General features: G+C 43.1%; 1 protein-coding gene across 3 annotated transcripts in view; it reads right to left on the reverse strand.

Moving 5' to 3' along the window:
- The window catches only part of LOC140303547 (low-density lipoprotein receptor-related protein 1-like), an 89752-nt gene extending 71252 nt beyond the window's left edge, over nucleotides 1–18500 (reverse strand). For 2 of the 3 annotated variants that reach the window (XM_072382333.1, XM_072382332.1), the window contains exons 1-2: nucleotides 17888–18500; nucleotides 3957–4079 (exon numbers count right to left, since the gene is read on the reverse strand). In XM_072382333.1, the coding sequence (XP_072238434.1) occupies nucleotides 3957–4079; nucleotides 17888–17984 (220 nt within the window). In that variant the 5' untranslated portion in view covers nucleotides 17985–18500. The remainder of the gene's footprint in view (nucleotides 1–3956; nucleotides 4080–17887) is intronic. The other variant, XM_072382334.1, reaches the window with a different exon arrangement.
- Between the last annotated feature and the right edge of the window lie 2942 nt (nucleotides 18501–21442).

A 21442-nucleotide genomic window follows, 5' to 3' on the forward strand; every position in this document is an offset into this window, starting at 1 on the left:
CCCCCACACACACACACACACATAAAGCAAAACAGACATGCTCTCCCTGCCTCTTTTTCTTATAAACTCAGTGCTGAACAAACAAAAATAAGCCTTTCTTACAGGATAAGGTTCTTACATCACAACTGTAGTCCTGAGATTGAACACAGTCATTACTTGATGCACTCATCTCTTATTTTTGCACAGTGGAATTAACTTTAACTGCTTATGAAGAGCAGACAGAGGGAAAGGCACTGCAGCTCCAGAATGCCGGCATATCTAAAAGGTATTGTTTTAAAAGGCTCAGACTTGTTCGGCTATAGACACACCTCACGTATTAACCACTGAGTCCCGCTCCACACTGTACATTTGTTACATAGAACATTAGAAAATTCATTCAAATGACAGAGGACTAATTATCACGAAGACAAACCGCTTTAGAGAGGCCCACAGTGAGTCGGACAAGAGGATGAGAGCAATCGTTATCGCAGGAGCTGAGAAATCAGAGGAGAGCGGCGCCGGAGACGAGCTGGATGTTCAATAATGCATCTCGCTCACAGGAAGCGGTCGTTTATTACTGCAAGTAATCAGATGCAGGTGGTTCAGCCAACAGAGTGAGAGACGAGCTACGATTCAAAGCCAGGTGTTCAGCATCTGCTCGTCTCTACTTTGGAGATGCCGATTCTCTCAGCATTATCACAGTTACTGCCATGTTGTTCTTTTGCTGTCCTTGAACGGTTCCTGCCTACCCATAGGGCTGCTTCTGGCCTGAGCCACCTCTCTCTGTGGCGAGCCCTGCTGAGATTACAAAGTGGTCTTTAAATCCAACACGCTTTTCTCAGCCGAACACAGGCCAGACTCCCTCGTCCTGCTTCAGGGACCAGCTTTTGCCCTCCCCACTGCCCAGACTCTCAAGAAAAGCCAACTGGTGGCTTGTGAACTGGAAATCAGGTTTTAGAGGTCACAACAGTGCTCATCAAGACTTATATTCTATGGCCCTACAGAAATACGCCACCAAACCCTTCCGGTGGCACAGAAGAGATGACTGAGAGAGCATTTAGACGTTTATCATCATTACACGGCTTACAAATGGAAAAAAAAAGGTCATACTGTATACTCAGACAATCATTTTGTTTTATTTTACTTTTTGCGTATGGTCAGTCTGATCCAGCATCCCGGTGTACAAAGAACAGCATTGTGGGGGTTACACAGCAGGGCGAAGCAGCTGCACTGGACAGTGGCTGACTTCACTGGCAATGACCAGCACCCCAACAAAGGCCACTGTGAGGGCCCATCCACATGAGTGAATAAATAAACAACACTCACGCATCTGTCAACCGAAGGCCTCTGAAAAAGGCTGCGGACAAAGAGCGCATTCATCACAACAATTAACTGCGATTCTGCGTACATTGTTGGTGTACAGTTGGGGCACGTGTCCACAAAATGCGTTTTTAATGACGAGCGCATTTAAGCTTTTACGTCTGTCGTTATTTCTCAGCAGCTGCTTCTGCCCTGCACCAAGAAACAAGCTGGAAATGCACTAAAAGCTCAAACATGAGCCAGCGGGTTTGAATTGCAAATTTGGTCAGCGGGACGTGTTCGGGTGAAAAGCAAGAGAACAGAAAAGAAACAGAAAGAAAGAAACGGAAGGAACAATTGACTGACCCAGTGCAACAGAGAGGCTCCTCCGTCACAGAGGAACGAGCTGCAGCTTTGACAATATTTGCTCATACTTGCATCAGGTCGTTGTTGTTTTGGTTTTCTTTATCTTCTCATGAGATTTGTTAACAACCTGAAAACAATAGCATATACCTAGATTTATCTTTTCATTTCAACAGAACACTACGGTAACTTTTCCAACCCCTTTTGTAGGGGACCGTAACCTTCGGCAAAAAAACAGCTAAATCACAACAAAGCTGAGAAAGGGGCTGACAGCAGGTTTGTTTCTCCGATTCACTTCTTGGGTTTTCCACAGTGACGCTATGAAAGCCAAGTCCCTCCAGAACATTCCAAATAAAACCGCTCTGATCCCGATACTCTTGTTTTTGCATTTTTTAGTTGCAGTGGCTGTTCTTGCGATATTTGCCGTGTGTGTGATGTGTGAGTGCGACTCAAAACCTTTTTCTAGTCTTTAAACTATTAGCAATCCACAGCAAACGGAGTGTCAAAGAAAAAGTCTTTTTGATTCTTTATTAAAAGGTCAAAAAGTGCCAATAACAATACCATTAAAGTAACAGTGTTTGACAACCAGCTTATATGTCCATTACTAATAACCATTAGTCCGGACATATTTTTGTCAGAATGGCAGAGCATTCCTTGCTGTAGCCCCTTAAAGAAGCCACTGACTGTGGGACCAACAATTTTACGGAGCCACCAAAGTGTGGAGCCTCATTTAGATAAGGCCCTGGCACCGCGGCAGTGGAAAAGACGCTGTAGGGACGCAGGAGGGGGTTGGCTCAGATGAAACGGGGTGAGTGGAGCAGGTAGTGGAAAACAGCAGGTTTCTCCATTGCGCCAGGCAAGTCTCTAATGACTTCCAGACCTTCTCATGTGTCTAGACTGCAGTTACAGATCTCTATCGTAGCCTCCATGCTGCTCTGGTCAACCCCTCAAAAACACACACACTCTCTAACACCCACCCACCCACCCAGAGGCCTCTGTCCTCTCAGAAAAATACAAGCACTTTAGTCTCAAATGCTGACCAGGAAGACACTGCTGCTTTTATCCCCTCCGCAGGGATTCCACCTCAAAGCATCTCGACTCTAATGAAGACTTTGAAGAGACGGCCGTCTTTTCTTCTTGTACTCTCTGTTGGGTTTTGTGTCAAGACTGAATCCTCTGTGGCTCTAAATGCAACAGGAAATAACATCTACCAAGACAAGACAAACTTGGTCAATCTCCTAATTGGGCATGACAGAACTGTTTAATGGCAGCATGACTCCTCTAACTTACTGACAAAACATGGCTTGTGTGCTCTGTTCTGTCTGCAGTTGACTAAATGAATTCAATAACCCTCATCCAAAAAGTCTCAGTCTGTTGGCTGACAGTTTTTCTTTGAATAATCAAAAGGGATCAAACCCTTTAGGAGTGCATTAGCACGCCCTTGAGACCGGAAAAAAAATCTATTTCAAAGTCTACACCTACAGGTCTCAGGTGAAATTTGCGCTTTAAAACTGCTCCTTTTGATTATGTATATATGTCACAAATTGCCATGACAACATCTTCCAAGAATAAATTCACATTGTTTAGTGATGGATACAATCAAAGTTTTGCATAACGCTGCATTTCATGGCAATTTAGTCTGAAAGCTCCCTGCCTTAACACGACTCAGACAAATCCTTATTCGCATCAATGAAGATACGTAGAAAGAACCTTTATTCCACACATTTCCTACTGAGTCTGTGCAGTAAAAGTTCTGAAACAGACACTATGGACCATCCAAAGTTATAACAAATCTGACAAAGAGACAGAAGAAACCCAAATCGGTCTACAAACAGCACGGCTGATTCTGTGTCAGTGTTACAAATGATAGCGTGTCTACTGGCCATTCATACAGGGCAGCATCAGTGCTTAATCTGCTAATTTAAACCTTAAAACTCAGAGTACTGGTATCACATGAATGGGATCATCAGAATTGTTACCCTGTTCACCCGTTTCGCTTCCCAACCTGTTAATTGGTTTGTTTTGAGGTGAATAATGACTATTGGAATCCGTGTAGAGTTCAGCCTTTAGTAAGTAAGGAATAAGATTTATTTTTTTTATTATTATTTTATGTTTTAAACCGTTTTACCTTAAATCAAATAAATCCTGTTCAAGAAAAATGAAAGAAGGAAAACAAAAGAAATTGAGGTGGGAATACTTCATTCCTGTACAGGTGAGAAAAAAAACTGCAGGATCGGAACAACAAGCACTGACACCATCACTGTGGAATAACCTATTGTACGTTTTAAACTATTTTTTTCCACTGAGAGACTTACAAACATCGGGGTCCTCGTCGGAGCCATCTGGGCAGTCCTTCTCGCGATCGCAGCGCCATCCCTTTGAAATGCACGTCACCCCGTCTTTGCACACAAACTGTTTTGGACTGCAGCTCCTTGGGGCTGAAAAGAGACAAACAAAAAAGGAGAAAATGAAAAGATTTCTGGAAAAAAAAAGCAGCTCCTTTTGTGTCAGTGATCTTTATTCCTGAGATCTCATTAGCAAGCACTGTCTGTTGTGTCCAGAGTCAATAGTGGCCCTCATAGGCCCTAATTAGGTTCTGGAAAGTTGTTACTTGATGAAGGACATGGTGAAAGGATCCACACACACACACACACACACACACACACTCATGCAGGCCTGGAAAAGCTTTGCATAAACTTTCTGCACCTAAATATCCAGGTCGGCTTTCCCAGACTGGAAGAGATGCAGCATGTCTGGAGGATATCAAAGAACATCCTGTTCAGTGAACTGCCCCCTCTATCATCCATTTCCCCCCTCAATCCCAGCTTCTAGAATGAGGGGGGGGGGGGGGGGGGGGGGGGGGGGTGCCCAGTCTGGCCACAGCCAAATGGCAGAGCATATTTACTCACAAACTCAGACTCAGAGCCTCTCAGAACAGCACATCAACACTTTAACAGCACTCATGTACAAACAAGCAACACATCTTGGGAGCACTCAGGGGAGCCTCTTGGTGAGTGGTCACTTGTCTTAACTTTTTGAGAAAGAGAATCACCCAAAGTCATGTACTATTTATTTTTTTTTTATTACTATTGCTAAAAGTCGGTCGAATCTGCAAATCTATTCAAAATACGCTCCGTTTAATTGATGACACTGTCGTGTTGAAATCCTTTATACAGACGGCGCATAATCATCCAGTGTGATGCCAGCGTGGGAGTGCCTTAAAGTACGATTTCACTGACAGAAGCCCGGCCTTGGCTCCAAAACTCTAGCTCTCTGGCTCAAATAGATTCCACTTCACAAAGTGTCAACTTATCTAGTTTAATACTAAGCAAGCAAGTCATTACAGCCATTTGGGTGTCACTGGCTAAGTTCGTTCCTTCCGATTAATAATTCAATAATTGATTTTACCCTTCAAATATTGAGTTTGTAGTATGGCTGAAATGCCTGGGAGCCAATGGGAGTGACTGACGAGCTCAATAGATGAAGAAGGGGCCCAGTTTCTGTCCATTAATCTGCAGTCATTTATCCAGCTGTACATTTTCCACAGAGAGTTTGGCCGTCTTAGATCGCTTTAATCCGTTTTAATGACTTGTTCCTCAGATAATTGGTCTAAGAGACATTCAAAAGGGTCTGATGCCCATTTTCTTCAAAGTACATGTAAATATTTCTCTGGTTTCCAACTTGATACACTTTATTGGCAATCTTTACATGAAGTAGAATGTGTGCAATAGACTCTAAATGATGTGTTTTATCAAAGGGAATTATGGGTGCCTCCTGAAAAACAAGTAAGTAAGGAAGCTGGCAACTCCTTCCTCTCAAATATAATCACTTCTGGCTTCAAAAACTGTGTCAAAGAGATAATCCACATATTAAAAGGGTCGCATCACGCTGGCTATATCCAGCTTCTACGGTGATGTGAATTCAATTATTTACTCAGATCTCTTGTAGGTTTACGCAATAAAAAGCAACTTATTACACCTAGTCTCTGGAAATTAAGACCTTTACTTCATCCCTTTTCATCAGCTACAGTGGCAGTCACATCAGTACACATATACATAACATTCCATGGCTGGCAAAACATTTGCCCTGATGACAACATTTCAGAAATTCCCAACTAATCTAGTTGATTTAACAGTTACAGAAGCTCTTTCACTGCCATTCTGGACGGTACTACTGCACGTTTGTTGAGCTGCACCTTCCTTTTGTAAAATACTGAGGTGGAGCGGCTGAATCACAGCTGATGCATCTCAAAACCAACGGTGGTTGCCAGGGGCCCAAATACTGTGTCAGTGTCACTGTAGACAGTGTTGCCACTTCTCTGAGGGCTGCCATAGAACTGCTCCACTCGGGTGAAAGGGTTATACTCGACTGTACTGTAGATAAAACCAGAAGAAGAAGAAGAAAAATCTAACCATTTGAAGGCTGAACATTATTCATATTGTCCACGCTCTACTCTTACCGTATGGTGTCAAAGTATCAGATAGAACATGGCATTAGAAAAAGGACAAATGGGTGGAACGATTGACCACCAAGTGCTTCTTTTCATGTCCATTGCTCCATTTTTGTTTACTTGTTCAAATTCGAACAATTCACCAGATGACATTCGAAGAGAGCGACAGACGATTGAGTGAATAATTGGAATTTACTCGTGAACAATTAAGCGTTTGAATATTCATCACCTGGCTGATAATGGACCAATGGTTTTGTATAATTTCTCCGCGTGTTTTTCTGTGCTCTGTGATCAGCAAATGGTTTTCTTGACAACATCGCCCCTCCATTACGTTGAACACCGGTGGTTCAGGGTCATATATGTACACACCGATCGTAATTTTTGCAGGGAATGCAGTCAAATGTTCAAATAGCCATTGTACAGATGCAGATTTGGATTTTTTTTTCTTCAGCCCCTTGTGGTCAGCAAATAGGGGACATGAGTGGGAAATTGGGATATTACCAGGTCTACAGCTTCCAGATTATTTAGGCGTACAGCATGACGGTCGCAAGAGGTTTGGCTGATGGGATGAAGCAGGATAAATGGGATGACTGGATTTACATGTGCAGCTAGCCTCCAAACTCCTACAGTGAAGAAAATCTTGAAATGGGGCTCAACCTAAATACCATGAATTCAACCTGACATCTGGCAGCACACATTCACACACTCCCCACTTATTCGCCTCCCTATACCGCTGAGAAGAGTGTGTGCGTATGTGTGTAAGTAGAGGGACATCTTTTTCTCTCTCAGAAGTCTTGAATTATTCATGAAATGCAACCAGACTCATTTTGGAGCATTTCCACTTTGCCTCTCATCTTCCTTCTTTAAGATGCGTTTGCTTGTTTAGGGATATAAACACCAGCCATCTAAGGTAGGAAGTCGTGGCGTCTGTTGCTCAGTTAGATGCTGACATGCACCAACTCGACGTGCTGTTAAATCCACGGTCAACGGTGGTTGTGGGAGGCGTTGGTGCCAGCGGCAGACTCAGCCGTAAGCTGCGGCTGACGGAGTCATAGTGGGGAGCAGAAGAAGTAGGTCAAGAGGTTAGCTAGCTGAAGGTGAAGCCTGGCGGTGACAGGTGGAGGGAAGCTGCAGGAGTGTGGTCAAACGCTGTGATCTGACTCACCGTGGTCAGTCTCAACCAGCTCATCCAGTCAAGACTTGACTTCTGAACACTGAAAAATTAAAAACGGCACTGAAAAAAATGTCTCTCTAGTCTTTTATGTCTCCTCACACAATATTGTGCTTCCATTTCAGAAACTCGACCTCAGACTGGGAGAATTGAACACGCTTCCATGAGTGGCACAGTGTGGATATATTCAGTTATATATCATATGAAGACAATCAGTGTGAGCGGTACTCTCGTTAAACATATCCTTGACACAGCAAAAATGAAAGTAAACAGATGGATGAGATAAAGAATGACAAAGTAAACAGACTGCAGCAATGAGAGCAAAAAGAGTGGACAGAAAACCACAACTCTGAGTAGTTGGGGCTCTCGCAGCCAGAGGCAGGCCTGAAGATCTGAGACCACAGTGAGCTGGGCTGGAATATTGAGATGGGATGGAGGAATGTCACACATGCTATCAATAAGCCGCCTGTGTTTTTACCGAGTAAAAAAACAATTTGGGCCATCGCCATTCGGGCCAGATCACAAATCCCCTGCCCTCTGTTCCCAGTCGCTGTCTGCTTGTGCTTAAGGATGAGCTCAGTCTGTTTGGGAGGAAAACACAAGGCCCCCCCACCCCCCAAACCGCTGCCCCATTTCCTCCAACACCCACAGCGGAGCTATAAATAAGTTGGAGACCTGCCCTCTAAGATCAACCGGGCACCACAAAGCTCAAGCAGACATTGAGACTGCAGCCTCATCACGCACACCACTCAAAAGTATTTGAGCGGATTGCAAACTTAAAGCAAATGTAAAGTCAACAGCTGTGGTAACAGGGGAGCTTGAGCAATATGGTGCTTCAAAGCTGGCATAAAATAGAAAACTCTCCTTCAAATGGATACACGTAATTTAAGTGACCATGAGCTGAAAATATGCAGCTCGAGCCCCTCTACGAGTGAACTCCTTGTGACCACCGTCACCCTAAAAGTATAACTAAAAAACAAGCATTTGCATCCAATCTCGTGGCTCTGTGAGGCTAAACATCGGTACAGCAGAGCAATAACAATACCAGCATCCACTTGCTTGATAAAGCTAATATGATCATGCTAAGTAGGTTTAAAAAAAAAAAAGAAAGAAAGAAAGAAAGGGAAAAAAACTGATAATCTTAGCTTAGTGTGTTAGTCTGACAGCATTTCTGAATAGACACTTAAAAACATCATTTGAATGTGGCTTAAGAGAGCATCAATAGCATTGGACAAACTAAGGATTTTACCTCGCGATAGGACTAGATAGAAGAATTAAGTAACTTAATCCGCTAAATTCACCCCAATAAGGACACAATCCAGTGTCTGTCAAAGCTATAAATATAAATGAAAAAACATCATCCTGTTCGGCAGTGAGTTTCCAAAGCAAACCACGGAACAGCTGCTGGGATATCATCTCCTACATCAAGGTAGCGAAAACCCAACTAATCAACAATACCAAAAAAAAAAAAAAAAGAATCATTAATGAATCAAAATGTACCAGTGGTGACGCTGTGGTGATTAGCTTTGCAACTTAATCCATGGCGCTAATGGAGATAGGAAAGTACAGAAGAATCAAGTCAACTGCCAGAATATCATCAGCGTAAATTCATGTAGAAAAAGTGAAAGAAAGATTATTCTTTCAGTGTAATTTGGACCTTTTTAAATAGGTTCATTAAAGCAGTTTTGTTAAACTAACATGGTCAGCTTATGTTCTTGCTGTAGCAAGCCTCCCAGCTAGTGTTTGAGCCTTGGCACGAACAACTTGTTCTCGTCCCAGTGTCAAATACTGCCGTTTTGTGCATCTGAGACATTCAGAGCATCTTTCGGAGCTTGTGTTGTGACTGGAAAAATGAAGTCAAAGCTATCCGATTCTTGAAACCTGAGTTTGTGACAGGTTTATCCAAACTGAGGAAGTCATTCTTTCACATATGTATTTTTTTCCCCCACCCAATTCTGTTATCCATTTTTTTACTCAGTTTCAATTACTTTTTGATGCCACTTAACCCATTGACACTAACATAAATACAGTATGTTCTTTTACCCGTGCATCGAACTGAAGCTGATAGGTTCCCTCTTTGTTTGTGATGACCTCACTAAACGATGGTATGTGGCGCCTTAAAAATGCGAAGGAGCTCGCGTTGACCACTGCTCCCTTGCCTCACTTTTGAGTCCTTGCACACCATATTCAAAGAGTTCCCTAAACCAACCACAGCTCTGAGCAGCTGTGAGGATTGGAAGCCTGCTCCCACATTAAGATCACTTAGCTTATCCAGCAGATCTCATCTCATAACCCTGGAAGCTACCAGGCTCAGTGAAGTGACAGAATTAGAAAAACTCTACCTTGCATATGTCAGTGAGATTTAGTCCCAATCCTAATTCCTCCTCCTTGGCCCTACTATTTGGCACTAAAACTCTGGGTACTGTCAAGTGGAAGAGCCATGGGGAGAATTTGGAATTGGGCCTAAAAATAAAAAGGAAAAAGCCACAATAAATGTGTTTTATGCTAGCATAATGCTTTTCCATGACAGCAGCTGCTCTCCTTACTCACAAACAAATTGCACTTGATCGGGTTACGGCTACTCTGATTTGAAGAGTCTATCCTTTTTAGCAGCAGAATCTGCTGCTAGTGCTGATTCATCTAAAACTACTGAGTATTATAAAGCCGGCATGCAGCATAAAAGCACAAGGTGGGAGGGCTGGCTAAAGTAAACGCACAGTGAAGTTATTTAAAAGCCTTACAGAGAGAGCTGAAACAGCTAATGGGGGAAAAAAGACCAAGTTTAGTCTACAGAAGATAGCGTGTACCCACTCAAATAAAAACACGCAGTTTTTCACGGGGAAAAGACGGCGCTGCGATCCCAAATTCTTTTTTTTTTTTTATGTTAATGCTTCATCGTGCATTTAAACATTCGTGAGAGGAGGGCTGACGTTTTACCTCACAAAGAGACAGAGATTTTGAAAATACTACATTTTCACCCTGGCACTGACTCATAGGTGAATGTCTGAAGAAAAAAAAATCACAGAAAAAATGCTCAGCTAACACTTCAGGGGATTAATGAGAAACAATTCAATAAACATTTCTCATTCGACAAAAAAGGCATAGTGGAAAATGCTTCTTTTGTGTCATTTTCTTTCTGAAAATCAACCACTCTGCAGACCATGCCCTGACCGAGTCATATACCTGTAGGATAGAGTGAGACACTGGTTTATTTTATTGACCCTTGGGCTGACCTAAGGGGGTTCTGCAAAGCACCAAAAAATGTAGTAAGAGTGAATCGGTCTGTTTGGCTGCAGCCTGCCACCTCCTCATCCACCTCCACAGCTGAGGCATGAACGCCTCACGACTTTGTAATGGAAGAGAAAAAGAGAAGGAGGAGGAAGAAGAAGAAGGGGAGGGAGGGAGGGAGGGAAAAAAGAAGTTTTCCAAGTTTTCGTGTTACAAAACAGAAGAAAAACCGGCCCCTGCTCTGCCTTTTAAATAAAACTTTTCGCCAAGGGTTTGCAGCCCCTGTGAAAGTCTGGTGTGTGCTGAGCAGATACTGACAGAAGAAAACAAAAATTCAGACAGTCATTAAATAGGGATTAGTAACAAAAATAAAAAATATACATAAATGCCTGTTTAAAAGGATTTAAAAAATAAAAACTGTATTACTATTTACTGTTTTGCTTCATCTTTTTGATAAATGTCTGATCCAGTTTTAGGGATTTTTTGTTGTTGTTTGAGCTCTTATGTGTATGGAAGTCTATCTGCGTTCACTTCAGACTAAATGGACTTAACATCAGGAATGTGCTGCCAAGTCAGACTGCACCTCATCACGCAGGACGATGCAGCCCTGCTTGGGACTGTGTTGTTGCTACAGCTCAGATGCGAGCAAAAAGGGCAGAACCGATTAGGTGCAGCACAGTAATCAAACCTGAACTTAATTAAGAGCTATTTGGATGTCTGGCTGAGATTTTAACCACGTCTCAAATTCAGTGGTAATCAGCTGTGTCAGCTATTTGTGCTAGACTCGGAGTTTGAGCTCAGAGGGAGGAGACCACAACCTCTCCTTTTGCTTCCATGCAAAATCCGACTCAGGCGCAGAGAGAGAACGAAGCAAAAACGCACGAGGTGTGAACCACGACTGTCAACTTAGTCAGTTTGGACAAATCCCTCTGCTGCAGCACCACTTGGGCACATGCGGCACGCAGCAGCACAGAGAGAAAATTACAATTAAGCCGTCTTAGTATGATGTCGGGGGGAGCATATTGAAGGAGATTATGTGAAATTCTTTGGTGCCTTTTCATAAGACCAGTACAGATTTCAAGTCTCAGAGTGATGCTTGATCTCCAACTATCACTACATATTCATTACGTGTTTCTCTTTTTGCCATCCATGAGAAGAAGAAGCAACCTTCATCTCCTAACAACTCCAAAGGATGGCAGGAGGGCGGCTCTTTATGGTGGTTTTGTGCTGATAAAACCTTGAACGAGAAGTCGGGAACGTAACAAACAAATCCAAATGGCAGAAGTCTTACTTTTTCTTAAAGTAATAGTGAGAGATTTGGGGAAAAATGTATCCCATTGACAAAAATAAGGGAAACCGAGCAAAGTTACAAGCCCCACCTCTGCAGAAAGGTATGGTATTCACTCAACCAGCACCTCAGGTACACCGTATGAAGAAGCCCTAAGGATCATGCTAACAATGGTGTCAGTCTTCTTATGTATTATCCAGAATGTCCAACTGGCCCTTTAAAAGACTCCAGTGACGTTCACAGCCAGTTGGGGAAAACACTATCACCAAATTCAAAGCATGCCATACAAATGAAGAAAAGTCCAGGGACATTTACTAAACCTTTTCCATTTAGTTATGCTGTGCGTAGGCTAATAACAGTGGTGCAAACACTCCCTCATTCTCCTCCCAGAAACACACAACACGCACATAATGGGAAAGGCCAGACTGCCCACACGCAGATGTGAACATCAGCGACATGAAAGGTATCGATGTTGTGTCCAACATTCGGAATCACAGTCAAAGCAGCGCATTAGATATGAACCTCAGACTGTTTGTCGAGCACTGAGCCATAACCATTCTGTTCTCTCGTGTGTGTTTGCTCAGGCCGATGGCAGAAATAACAAATGTGGTTCCACCGAAGGTCATTTCACGTGAGCAGATTTCTGCCAGAGAATTAAAGGCAAACGCCTGCTCGAGGGATTAGAGTTACGGTTAGGCTTAAGGCTGGGGACTTTGTGTTTTGGATAAGAAGTTTGGAAAAAAATTCAAAATCACTGTTACGTGCATGTCTGAGAGAGAGTGTGCATGTGTCTGGAAGAGCTCCTCAGGATGGAGTGGTTGAGGACTGATTGCAGATGTCCAGTTGTGAAGACGAGGTTAATTTGCTTCGTCATTAAGCACCGCAGAGGAGTACGGTCTGTTTGTTTCATTCGGGGAATGAATTCACAATAGGTGAATCTACTTTGACATCCATTTGTCCCCTGGACATGATGGATTTCCGTGAAAGAATTCCTCTAGGAGAGGCTCCAGTGCACGTGAATGGATGAGTTTTTAGAATGATGCTAAAAATAAGTATCCAATGGAGCAACCAAGAGATTTCTCTTGAACCTGCATGAAAGTATGTCTCCAGAGGTTCCCACTGAAACTGTAGAGCATTTGCAACAAGGAGGTGATGGAGGTATTAGCTGCAGTAATAAAATGCATGCATTCATGGAAATAGATTCCATATCACTTGGCCTCCATCGTGCATTGCGTGACCGGCAAAGCACTTTGCAAACTGGAAAATCAGGATCACACCTCAAGTTGTCGGCAAAAAAGGATTCTTTCACAATGACAAAGAGGAGAGAGTTAAGCCCACCTTATGCTCGTAGTGTGAAAGTGTCAACACAGCGCATCTGATCTATATCAACTCACACAGGATCATCACCTGACGGTGCTGATCTCCTCAGCCTTACAGGAGCTTTCTACCGTCACTCAGCTCATTGTTTTGGGTTTTCAGCCGGCAGCTGAATTTGGGTCAGTCTCACCTCTGTTGCTGTGCCACTTTCTTAAAGCTCCAAAAAACAAAAAAAACCTTCAGTCTGCGACCTAACCAGCCCCAAACTGATGGTAAACAACATTAGCTCCAAGCTATTGAACACAATGGAGCGATTCTCAACTGAAGTCCCACGTGTTTGCTTCAGTGAATTGCGGCCTCCACCTGCCAAGTGGCAGTGGACACAAATCTGTTTTTTTCTTCTCTCTCTCCCTCTCTTTTTGTGACAGCTCAACAGAATAAGGTGTTCTTGGTGTTTCAAAACACTGGGACCAACCGACAGCTAGAGCAGTCCTACGTGGATTCTTATAAAAACAAGGCTGGCTGTTTTACCTCGAGCTCTATCAAACTCAGTTATGTGAGTTTGCAGGTGGAAGTTGCAACCATCGCAGCTCATTGCTATCTGACATTTAGTCAGGAACCCATCCACTGTGTTCGGTAAACAGTGGAGCTCAAAATGACTTATAACCTTCACCATGTAGAAACACATCTCTCTTTCCATCTAACCCAATTGCATGGTATCAAATGATCAACGCTTAAACTCTGGTCATTACGCAAGAAGGATTTCTGCCATTTTGCCCCAAGAGAGCCACTAGCTGTGAAATGAGGGACATTTGGTCTGTGCAACAGATCAGAGATTTCCTTCAGGGACCACTATTTACATTTTTTCTAAGCTTGAATTCACTTGTGAGTATTTCTCTCCATAAAAAGTTGCTGGGTTATGGTGAACATACTGAAGTTGTGTTTTCATGAGATCCCCAAGTGGGTGCATGCTCACATTCTTTCAGAGGGCCTTCCAAAGCTGCCTACTATCCTCAATCCTTAAATAGCCCCATCTAGATACTGTATCTCAATCAGTGGGTCACAAGCCTAAAGTGGGTCACAGTGCTGTTCTTACAAGATTGCCCACATCTAAGCAGCCGACTGTGGCCAGATCGAAGGCGGTTTTCAACGCAATGCAAGGGTCTGCAATGACTGTGTGAAAACACTTGAAATTTTTGTTTATTCAAATTAAGTAGGAGCCTTTGGCCCAAATTTAGGTTCCTTGAGTGTAAAACAGGACATATAAGCTCCCAATAGGACTACATATCTTCAATGGTTTCCTCCAGTAGTTACAGGAACGACAGACAAGTTTCGACCATTCAGAAGCATCTAATGAGCTCAAGGAAACAGGTAGCTTAGCCATAAAGACAAATGTTGGTCGGTCACAGTTACGTCACCAACTGCCATTTTGAAGCCCAGAGTTGTGTTTTTGGCTGATGCCATCTTGATATCTTTAGGGTCAGAAATCATCATTTACGATACTCTCTCTCTTTCAGGCCTAAAATCAACTTAATGCACATTTGTTGGAATCTTCTCCATGTAAAGTGCCACAAGATTACTGTCTGTTATTAATTGGCACTTAAGAAATGAGCGAAATGTTTTTTTGATCAAACATTGTACATTGAGCTAATTCAATCATAAAGACTTGGGGGACAAAAATACTGCAATTTGTCTTCTTTGGGAAGTCGATGCCTTCTGAGTGGGTTTACATCTCATACCACTTGGCTGTGCTTTATATATTCTGTCAAAGGGCGGGGGGGGGGGGGCTGTTACTTCAGCTCTGTTCAAAGGCAATAATCTCGGTCTACCAGCATCTCCAAGGACCAATAAATATCTTCACAAATCTTTTTGCTTGCGCAAATACTGGCAACTAAAAACTAAAGGTAGTTATAGGAAAATACAAGTTATAGTTATAGGTAAAAACAAGACATTACCAATTTACTGGGGGAGTTAAAAGCAGGACTGCACCTTTACCAGAAGAAAGGACTTCTTGGATCAACTGTGGTGTGCCCAACAGAAAATGATGAAGGCACTGAAGGGTCAGTTTGGACACTTCCAGGGCAGATGTGTCTGGTTCTTTTATGGTTCACTAAACTTTGCAAATTACTGAGCATACACAGTTCTGCGTTCTCTTCGTGTCAAGAATGAGCCGAAAAAAAAAGCATAAATTCCAAAATGCCAAATTACTCAAATTTTGGCTCAAGATAAGATACTTTCTATTATGAACAAAAGGAACAAATAAGGGCTCAATCTAGTGTTGCATCTCACTGTGAATATTGCAAATTACACCTCAAGGACACTAAGCCAATGCAAAACAGCTGCACTGTTGATCACGCTGTCCATCCTGGGTTTCATGACCGTCGAGAATCTTTTCCTCCAGCTGTATAGGATTTCATTGTCCATGTTCAACCACATAAGCCATCTGTGTAATTACCCCTGTGACTGAGTTTTACTTAATCCCCAACTTGTTTCTCTCCACAATAAGCTGCTTGGTTATTCAGCTGCGTCATTTAAGGTATTTGAGAACAAACCGGTGAATTAATCATAACCACGTGTGCATAGTAGCAAACTGCTGTACCTCTAAATGTTGTTTGTGGAGCATGAGGTCGACAGCAAGAAAGGATCTGGCAAATGCACTTTGTATTTTCCTATTGCCCTCAGATGTCAGTAAACGGTGAAGTGGTAAACTTTTGGCCCCCTGATGTCAGAGTCACCCCTCTAACAGCCAAATGCGTCCACCAAATGTTGCAGCAGAGACATCAATGGGGGTGAAGTGCCAGGAGAGTTGATAGAGGAGGAGGGAGCCTGTGCTCCTTCGTTTGAAAATATTTAAGATTTAAATTGTTCAAGTACAATAAAAAGTCCACACTGTTTTCTACAGAGCCTCGAAAGCTTTGGGAGAATACACTGTAACATTTGTAAGGGGCCACTGATCTCCTTTTGCAGTTACATCACTTTCATAGAGCGAAGCACTGTGAATTATTTCATTAGGGCTTTTTGCACTCGGCGCCCAATTAGCAGAACCCTCTCTGAACAAGCCGAGACTGTTCGCGAAGGTCTCTTCGGGTGAACAAAGGGAAGTTTAGACCCAATTAAACTTGAGGAGTTTTTGGAACGCCAAGGCCTGTATGCTGCCTACAGGATAGAAGAAAAAAAACAAAAAAACAAGGGAGGATTCTTTAGAGTTCTGAAAAAGGGAAAGTAACTGTCGACGGCAAGACTTGAAAAAGCAAGAGAAAACGGGAGGAAAAAAACAAAACTTTATTAGTAGCATAAAGGGCCCCGGAAATAAGAAGCAATCACAGAGGTTAAAAAGCAATTTCTCTGCACTTGAAAGGGACCAATGCAGTGTTGCGTCTTAGAAATTTTGAGCTGAGATGACTGATTGATTACCGACTCGTTCACTTGTATACGGTCCAGTGAGGTTCAAGCTGTGTGTTACAATTACTTTGCGGGCCACATCATAAGTCTCACATTCAGTCCGACTGATAAACATCTATTGTACAAGCCTCATCAATGGTAACAATGCCTGCGTGGGCACTTGTGAATCCCACTGGGTTGGCAAACTCCTCTGTAATACTGCACAAGGCTGACTCACCAGATAAAGGCAATACAACTCAGAGGGGGGAAGATTTCACTAAAACAACTGTGAATAGAAGCAGAAAGTGTTTGTTTTAGGGCAGGATTTCTCAGCTGTTACTTTGGGCCGATGAGGGGGGAGAAGCTGCAGGTGATTGCAGGCTATCCACGTCAGTCTCCAAGGTGGTAATTTATGTGGATTTTGCACCCTTAGAACCTCACAGCACAGGACTTCCAAGTGAACTAAGATGACTTCAAAGACATAGGGAAGCATTTATGGCGTGATGTTGAATCTAACAAACAGACAGCGTGGGGTTTGAACTCGTCTTGCTGTGAAAATCCTGCTGAATTTACTGAAATGTTCCATTTAGAACCGTTATCACTGCAACAGGAGTCACAGAAAAAAAAAATGTGTCTATGCCAGGCATAATACCGCCATTCTTCGAATAATTTACCAATACTGTCCAGGCCAAATCCTCTTTAATAACACTCTCTTCCCCAGCTTACAAAACGCAGGAATGTGCAAGTGGGACTGCGGAGCTTAATAGTTTCCATAAGTTGTTCCACTTTGTGCAAGGTGTGTGCTCACAGGGGTCTGCCAGCAGATCCCAATGTGACTGGTGGCATCCAGGCAATACAATCTCAATGATACACAAGAACAGCGAAGCGTTGTTATTCTTGCCTGTTGCTTCTAGCACAACTACGCCGAAAAGGGGGGTGGGGGGGAGACTGACTGCAATGATGATGGAGTAAACACAGATGGGTCTGCTGCTCCAATGAAGCACGATTCGTCCACAGACCAGTGTCACTGAAGTAATGCAGACCAACCGGGGATGTGCCAACCTGTAAACGCAATCACAAAAAGTATAGGGCCTATGCAGCAGTTTCATCACTGAATGTCAAGGAAAATGTGTGAGAGAGGCTTGAACCCAGAGAAGAAAGAGGGGAGGGTGTGGGGGGGGGGGCGATCGCTGCTGTGACACTGCAATATTCACAGGTTACACTGAGGGACAGAAACAAAAGACCAGTTTAATTGACACGCACGGTTTCATTCCGTCCACGTTTGCTTGGACCCTGTCGACATTCCCCCGGGGCACGGTCTACTCTCACGGCACGCAGACGGAACGGAAAGATACGCACGCACACACGCTTAGGGGCTGCAGTCATTCACCCTTCAATCAGTTTTGCTTACCATCAACAGCCCTCGCCGAGGCAGTTACTTCCAAACTGTGCAAGAATCCCAGGAAAAGCAATCCTGTCGCCAACACGTTGGCCGTGGTGCGCAACATTGTAGCCTATCTTGAGAGGATCCTAGGCATCAATCGCGTCTTGGTCCTGTCACGCCGGAGGTTGCAGACAGAGCCGACGACGTGTAACCGTGCCCGAGCGATGATGCTCCTCACTGGAAATCCGCTTTGTGGGTGCGCAGTGAAGCCACTGAGGGCTGCTGCTGTGTGCACACTCGGAGAGTGTCAAGGCAAAATTACAACAACAACAAAAAAAAAAAAATGTAAAAAGAAAAAGGCTGAGGCTTCTCCCAGCCCGGGGTTTATTGGGGGGTCTTTGGGTGCATGCAGCCCTGCCACAAAGGCTAACAGGCTGAACTAAGCATCAAGCTAGCCCTAGTTTGCAGTCGCGGTGAAGGAGGACTGGCGCCTCTAATCATGCAGTTGTCCGTCTTTTGTTCTCCCTGCCCTGGTGAAGAAGCCACAAGGGGAAATAGAGACGTGGATCAAATGCTCCTCTGCTCCCCACCTTCTCTGCTGCTGCTGGCTGCAGATTGAGCCTGAAGCCTGAAGCCCAGTGAGTCGGAGTGACGTCGCAACATCAGCGGCTCAGCTGGCCCTCCCCTCTCCACCTCCTCCTCCTGCCTCCTCCTCCACCTCCTCCTCCTCCCCAGCACCAGACACCCCGCCATTCACCTCCACCAAATCACACTCACATGTAAACTAACATGCTTCAGAGCTGCAGATTCTCCCCTTGCTCTTCAACTTATTTGCTGAGTCTCCCTTGGAAAAGAAAAGGAAAAAAAAAAACCTAGCAGGTCATTCTTGTGTTTTTATAACAGAATGAGGGCAAAATAGGCAAAGTGTGCTCAAAGAAGGACCCAGTGATATGCAGCTAACTTCATTTTGTCAAATGACAGATGGATGAACAAATTAAACCAGATGCGCAACACTAAATGGTTGCATCTCTTTAAATCTGTCAGTGGAAAAACGTTTAAGTTAGTTGTTCCCAGGAGAAAAACTAAATAAATATTTTGAAATACAAAATAGAGAAAGCATTTCCTGGACATAGAAGTGGGATTTAAGATTATAAATAAAAGTTCAAATTAAGAGTGAACGCTTTAACGCTTTTAATGCGTTTCCTTTGATTTAAATCCCTATACATTTTTATTTTCACACATCTGAACAGCAATACTTCTGGTCGTGGAGTGTCTTTTTAAAGATGTTTAAAGTTTGTCCTTCATTTAGGCAGTTGGAAAAGTTCCGTTACTGGTAGCTGGCCAGGCCGCTGTTGTGGTGGTCATCCTGTCCAGGGCTGTCCAGGGCAACAATGATTATTGTTCTGCTTCCCAGCTTTTGTGATCTGGGGATTGTTGCACATGAGCCTGCCCTCCACCTGCTGCAGGTTCTGGTGGGATTGGCCCCTGCAACAAAATTTAAGGAGCGGATTGATTTGCCATTCAGCCTTTGCCATCTTTGTTTCCAAGGAGCAAGAAGTGATCATATTTGGACAAGAGGGTGGAGCTTGAGGTTTGAAACCTTGGACAAAAATAGTAGATTTGAACCCTAACAATTATTCAGCTATGACATTATATTTAAAGGCACCACAAGCACATTGATTTACTGACTCATGTATTTCGTGAGAGAAGTTGACATATTTTTAGTTTGTCGGACTCTGAGCTATTTTAGAACCAATACCCATCAGTGAAATTGTACTTCTTTGTTGACTGTATTTTGAACAGCCAGGAACTTCCTCTGTCTTTTATACCAAATCTATCTGAAAGACCAAAAAGGCAGCTGAATGCCATGAAAGACAGCCAGAATAGTTAGCTCACGGGCTGTGACTGAACTTTCAAAATGAAATTTCTCACACACAGCACCGTTAAATGATTTATGGGTTGTTGACAGGGCAAAAAAGAGTGGCGACTAGCTGAATTCATATGACCCCCATGTCGGTATGCTTTTAGATGTTGTCTTCACAAGACTGAGAGCGTGACATTCAATGACATTTAGAGGAGTCTCCACGTGGTCACGTAAACCAATTGTGATGCTTTCTGTTTGTGAAATAAAGACTTTGAAGGAGGCGATAGTCGAAATGAGGCATGAAAAATCCACAGAGAGAAGTCATCCTGAAAAATCTGCTGCTTGGCTTCATCACTTTTATTGTGTAGTGCTGTCTGCGGCCGTGACTGGTGACTTATGCATGCTTCTGCCTGCATTACCCATGAAATAGTTTCTCACTGTAAAAGCAAGAGATAATAGAATATTATAAAGATAGATTGAACCGTTGGGAATGTGTTTTAGAAAAATAAGTTGCCACTCTGAATGCACGCCTTTAAGTGATATACAACCTTTAAGTATGATTAGTTAAGAGGTCATGTGATGCCTTCAAAGAAGGTGGTGTCCTCGGTCTCTTTTATGCTGTAAGAAGCGCAGAGGAGGATGTGTAATAGGATTACATAACTTCTCTGATCAAACTGGCATCTAAGCTGACATTCTTGTCAACTTCTAGGAGCAGCAAGCTGCTGTTACTGTGCAGCAACAATCGCAGGATTCCTCCCTGCTTCCCCACTGGAAACACTGAGGAATGATTTTTGGCTTTGTCTGACTTTTTCTCCGTGTAACCTTTTGACATACTGAGAAGCTTGTCTAGTCTCTCTTTTCAAGACTCCCACTGCCACCGAGGCTGCTGTAAACTGTCGATTTCCTGACACTCCTGGATCCTGACTGCGTTGCTGTACAGTCTTGTATAAGCTGTCTGTTCCTGTATCTCAGAAAAAGATGAAAATCCAGTCCCGTGAGTGAAGATCTACAGCCCAGTTTGAAGCGAGCAGAATATTGTGAGTTAATAGCTTTACTGGTTTTGGGTTATGTGGCAAAATCAAATCTAACTCCAAAAAGACAGTGACAAAGTGACATTTGTTTCTAAGAGAACTTTTTACAAGCTGCAGATCACACGCCTCCTTGTATCTGGGTGTGTTGTTTTTGACATGTTGTAGAGCAAGAGTGTATCAAATATATGACAAACAGGCAAAAAGCTTTGATTCATACTGATCAGAAAGAGATGATAAGAGATAATACTTAGGTTCTGGGGACTTGTGTGTGATTTTTTTTATTCCCTTATCCTTAAATAACATCCTCATTCCTGTTCTTGAATCTTATAACATCCCCTCAACAAAATAATCCCTCAAACTAAAAAAAAAATGGAAACTAATTATTTTTTTCCGATCCATCTCTTTTCTACATCTATTAAAAAAAGCTCATGCAGTGACAAGGAAAATGTTCCATTCCCCAAACAAAATAAAGCAATTATCACACAGTCATAAAATCAGATGGTGGACTCAGCAGGTATATGTGCCCTCCAAATGAAAGAAAACGATACACGCTTTCTTTTCGCTCCATCCCTGACTCTCAGTCGGAGGAGGACACATCAAACAGTCTTTTCATTTACTACTAATCAGCTTGCATCGAGTGCTGCCGACCAGCGTGTTGACCAGCGTGTTCCATAACAAGTCTGAAAT

The sequence above is a fragment of the Leuresthes tenuis genome, unplaced genomic scaffold (assembly GCF_036924035.1).
Source record: "Leuresthes tenuis unplaced genomic scaffold, fLeuTen1.0.hap1 SCAF_3, whole genome shotgun sequence".
In the NCBI taxonomy this organism is placed as follows: domain Eukaryota; kingdom Metazoa; phylum Chordata; class Actinopteri; order Atheriniformes; family Atherinopsidae; genus Leuresthes; species Leuresthes tenuis.